The sequence below is a fragment of the Tachyglossus aculeatus genome, chromosome X2 (assembly GCF_015852505.1).
Source record: "Tachyglossus aculeatus isolate mTacAcu1 chromosome X2, mTacAcu1.pri, whole genome shotgun sequence".
In the NCBI taxonomy this organism is placed as follows: domain Eukaryota; kingdom Metazoa; phylum Chordata; class Mammalia; order Monotremata; family Tachyglossidae; genus Tachyglossus; species Tachyglossus aculeatus.
Genome location: NC_052100.1, coordinates 5,311,484 through 5,315,496, shown reverse-complemented (window position 1 = coordinate 5,315,496; position 4,013 = coordinate 5,311,484). Strand labels below are relative to the sequence as shown.

At 67.7% G+C, this 4,013-nt stretch overlaps 1 protein-coding gene across 2 annotated transcripts; it reads left to right on the top strand.

Moving 5' to 3' along the window:
- The first annotated feature begins 1,129 nt into the window (after window positions 1–1,129).
- On the top strand, window positions 1,130–2,257 carry PRR7 (proline rich 7, synaptic). 2 transcript variants are annotated; one of them, XM_038770952.1, is made up of 2 exons: window positions 1,130–1,603; window positions 1,823–2,257. In XM_038770952.1, exons 1-2 carry the CDS (start codon window positions 1,219–1,221, stop codon window positions 2,209–2,211), a joined length of 774 nt encoding a protein of 257 aa, XP_038626880.1. In that variant the 5' UTR covers window positions 1,130–1,218; the 3' UTR covers window positions 2,212–2,257. The 2 variants fall into 2 exon arrangements, with proteins under 2 accessions (XP_038626880.1, XP_038626879.1); XM_038770951.1 differs by having other exon boundaries at window positions 1,820–2,257.
- Window positions 2,258–4,013: the final 1,756 nt, after the last annotated feature.

Below are 4,013 nucleotides of genomic sequence, written 5' to 3'. Positions count from 1 at the left end.
GCTGAGCACTGGGGTAGATCGAAGCAGCGTGACTCAGTGGAAAGAGCCCGGGCTTGGGAGTCAGAGGTCATGGGTTTTAATCCCGGCTCCGCCACTGGTCCGCCGTGTGACTTCACTTAACTTCTCTATGCCTTAGTTCCCTCATCTGTAAAATGGGGATGAAGACTGTGAGCCCCACATCGGACAACCTGATTAGCTTGTATTCCTCCCCCAGCGCTTAGAACAGTGCTTGGCACATAGTAAGCGCTCAACAAATTCCATCATTATTATTATTATTTTTTTAATGGCATTTATTAAGCGCTTACTATGTGCAAAGCACTGTTCTAAGCGCTGCGCATTGTTCTAAGCGCTGGCATTATTATTATTATTACAAGGTCATCAGGTTGTCCCACGTGGGGCTCAGTTTTCATCCCCACTTTCCAGACGAGGCCCAGAGAAGGGAAGTGACTTGCCCAAGGTCACCCAGCTGGCAAATGGCGGAGCTGGGAGTAGCACCCGCGACCTCTGACCCCCAAGCCCGGGCTCTTTGCCATTAAGCCACGCTGCTTCTCAGGGGCTTCTCGCCCGCTGGTTACTGCGGCCACGGCCAGCCCAGGCGAGGCCTAGTCCGGAACTGGGCGGAGGCGTGGGGACCCCTTATAGGCGGGACAAGGGCTGGGGGGGTGACCCCTTATCCGGGGCGGGGACGTGTGCCCAAAGGCGCACAAGAAGGTGCCCAGAGTCGGCACGGCCTTTACTGGATGCAGAGGGCGGAGGTGGGGGCCTGGGCACCCGGCTTTGACCTCTCCCCCCCGTTTGCACATCCCCCCGCAGGTCCAGCGCACCCGTGGGTAAGGAGGTGCCCGCGTGGCCGGCCCCGCCGGAGCGATGGGCATGAGCTGCGACTGGCGCTCGGCCAACCCCTGGTGCCCGGCGCGCCCGGCCAGCCTCACCAGGAGCCCCTCGGGACGTGAGCGGCGCCCCGCCTTCGCCCAGCCAGGGCCCCCCTCGCCCCCCGCGGCCCTGGCCCGTGCCCAAGCGATGCCCCGGCCAGGGCTCCCCGCCCAGTAGGCCCGGGGCCCCATGGCGGTGGCCCTGGGGCGAGCGGGAGCCCCCACCCAGTGACCCCCCCCCCCCCGGCCCGTGCCCGGCAAGGGGCGATGGGGCTGGCTGCCCGCGGGCAGTGAGAGCGGGCCCTGCCTCCTGACATCGCCATTGCCGCCGTCGACGCCCGCGAAGATGGTGATGTCCCAGGGCACGTACACGTTCCTGACATGCTTCGCCGGGTTCTGGCTGATCTGGGGTCTGATCGTGCTGCTGTGCTGCTTCTGCAGCTTCCTCCGACGCCGGCTGAAGCGGCCGCAGGACGGCCGGCTGCGGGATCAGCCCCTGCGCGCCCTGGAGCTGGAGCCCCTCGACCTGGACGGCAGCCCCTCCCGCAGCCCCCCGGGCCCGGGCCCGGCTCCGGCCCCTCCACCGGCCCCGGCCCCGCTCCGCATCCGCCTGGAGCCCCCCTCGCACCCCCAGCACCGCCCGCACCCTGCCCACCCTGCTGCCCACCCTGCCCACCCGTCCCCCCACGGGCCCGTCCCGCCACCGCGGCCTTGGAGCTACCCGCGCCAAGGTGAGGGGCAGCCGCTCCCCCCGGCGCGGCCGGGCCCCGGGGTCCGGCTCCCGCTGCAGGGGTCCCCGAGGCCGGCCCGCCCCCGCCCCCGCGCCCCCCTCGGGGACCCCCGGCCGGGCGGGAAGGACGAGGGCCCTCGCAGGAGCGGCCAGACCCCGCTGCCCGGGCTGCCCGGGCTGCCCTCCGGCCTGACTGTGCCCTCCGCGCTTCCCCCAGCAGACTCGGACCTGTCCAAGCCCCCGTGCTACGAGGAGGCCATGCTGATGGCCGAGCCACCCCCTCCGTACAGCGAGGTGCTGACCGACACCCGCGGCCTGTACCGCAAGATCGCCGCGCCCTTCCTCAGCCGCGACGGCTCCGAGAAGCAGGACCAGCCGCCCAGCTCCAAGCCCCTCTTCCTGGAGCGGGCCTACTCGTCCGCCCTGCACCTGCCCAGCGGCCCCAGGCCCGGGCCGCCCTGCCCGGCCCTCTACCTGCCACCCGACCGGCCCCGACGCCTCTTCCCCAGCTGGACGGACTCAGAGCTCAGCGGCCGCGATCCCCTGGACCCCGGCGCCTGGCGCCTGCCCGTCTCCGTCCCCTTGCTGGGGAGGACTACAGCCGTATAGAGGGGCGGCCGCCCCCTCCTGCCCCTCTCCACCTCCCCGCCCCCCTCCCCGCAGCCCGCCCCCCGCCACCGTTCCCGGCCGCCGGGGACGGGGAAGGGGGGGCTTTTAAACGCCCCCCTCCCATCCGGGACTCGGGGCGATTTCTTACCCTGTTTGTTATATTTTGAAGAAAATAAAGGTGTGTGATCGGCTTTGGTACAAGGGGTGGGGCCGCCTGACCTCTGTGCCCCCGGCGAGGGGGACGCGGGACAGGAGAGGGGCAGCGGGCCTCGCCCGGCGGCCCCGGCCCCAGAAAGGCCACACACGCAGCCCCCGCCTAAGGTCGGCCCAGACTCCTCCTCGACACCACCGGGCCATCTGGCCTCTGCAGAGGCCCTTCTGCAGACGGGGCCGATCGCAGGCCGGACACAGGCCGACGGGAAGAGCCCTGGGCCCCCCTGCGTTGGCTTCTGGGCCCAGGCTCCCCTCTGGCAGCCAGCCCACTTCTGGAGCAGCCCCCTGCTCTCCTAGGGGTAGGGCTTCTGCCCCGTCAGGGCCGGGACCGCATTCCCGAAATGCGTCCCTGACCCCCCGCCCCGACCTCAGTGTCCAGACCAACGCAGTGGGCAGCAGGACAGTGGCCCAGGTGAGGACACGATGCCCGGGCAGGAGGGTAGGGACCTGCCCCTCCCCACCTCCACGTGGTGAAAGTTCAGCCTACCTGCCACCCCTCCTACGGTGGAGCCGAAGCGTGGTGGGGCTGGGGCCGAGGGGCAGCGGGACTAGAAGAGGATGCCGGGACGGGAGCCCCCACCCCGTTGCATCCCGGGAGCACTAGGCCAGGGCCTGGGTCTGGATTTCTTTATTAACAGACATGAGCACGCGCCATTACAGAAGTTTGTGCTTTCCAAAAAACAGTTACTGAACTTGAAAAAGGAAACTAAGCAAAGGGGTGTTGGGGGGGGCAGGGCACTGGCTCCAACAGAGGCCTTCCCACAAGCAGCCCAGCGGGGACCACCCACACCTTGCCCAGAGGGCACCTGCACTTTGCCCGGAGGGCACCCGCACCTTGCCACGGGGGCCACCTGCACCTTACCCGGGGGCCAGGGACTGGAGCCTCCGCTCTGGGACCTGCCCAGTGGGAGGGGGGGACGGGGGCAACGGAAAGTGGTTTGGGCTGGACCCTGGGGCCGGAGGCAGGCGAGAGAGCCCCCGTCGGGGTGGGGGGGGCGGGAGGGCAGAAACTCCTTCACTTCCCACTGCCCCGTGCCCCATGACTCCGCGGCCCCCCTCCACCCCACCTCTGCTGGCTCCTCGTGGCTCAGATGTGTCGGGGCAGGGAGGCGGGCGCGGGGCAGGACAGGGAGGGGGAAGCCCAGGGAACCGGAGCCCACAGAGCCATTTATTGCCATATTTTCAAATTCGTGCAAAATATCCGAAGCCCTAGACAGAGAATACAAAGTGGTGTTTTCAAGAAACAAACAAAAGTAGGAAAGAGATGGGGGTGGGGGCGGAGGAGGGAGGGGGAAGAAAGGAGGGAAGAAGGGACCCTTTTTCCCACCGGAGCCCAGAAACCCCTGTGGGGCACCAGATGGCCGTCACCGGGGGCCTGGGCCTGCCCCTCCTCTCCTGCCGGAGAGAGCTGAGGCGGGAGGAGGACAGAAATATACAACCTCAATCCCGGGGTGGGAGGGGGATGCGGAACTGCGTCTCACTACCGACAGAGAGGAAAACCAGTCAAATGTACACTTCTCCTATCAACTTTAAAAAAAAGAAAAAAAGCTGTAAAAGTCCAGCCCGCCCCCCGCCCTCCACCCCCCCCG

What these genes read in the sequence shown, in the direction of transcription:
- PRR7 (XM_038770951.1), top strand. Translation starts at nt 1,219, where the DNA reads ATGGTGATGTCCCAGGGCACGTACACGTTCCTGACATGCTTCGCCGGG. An exon ending in TTGGAGCTACCCGCGCCAAG is followed by an intron (nt 1,604 to 1,819) that starts GTGAGGGGCAGC and finishes CGCTTCCCCCAG; the next exon opens with CAGACTCGGACCTGTCCAAG.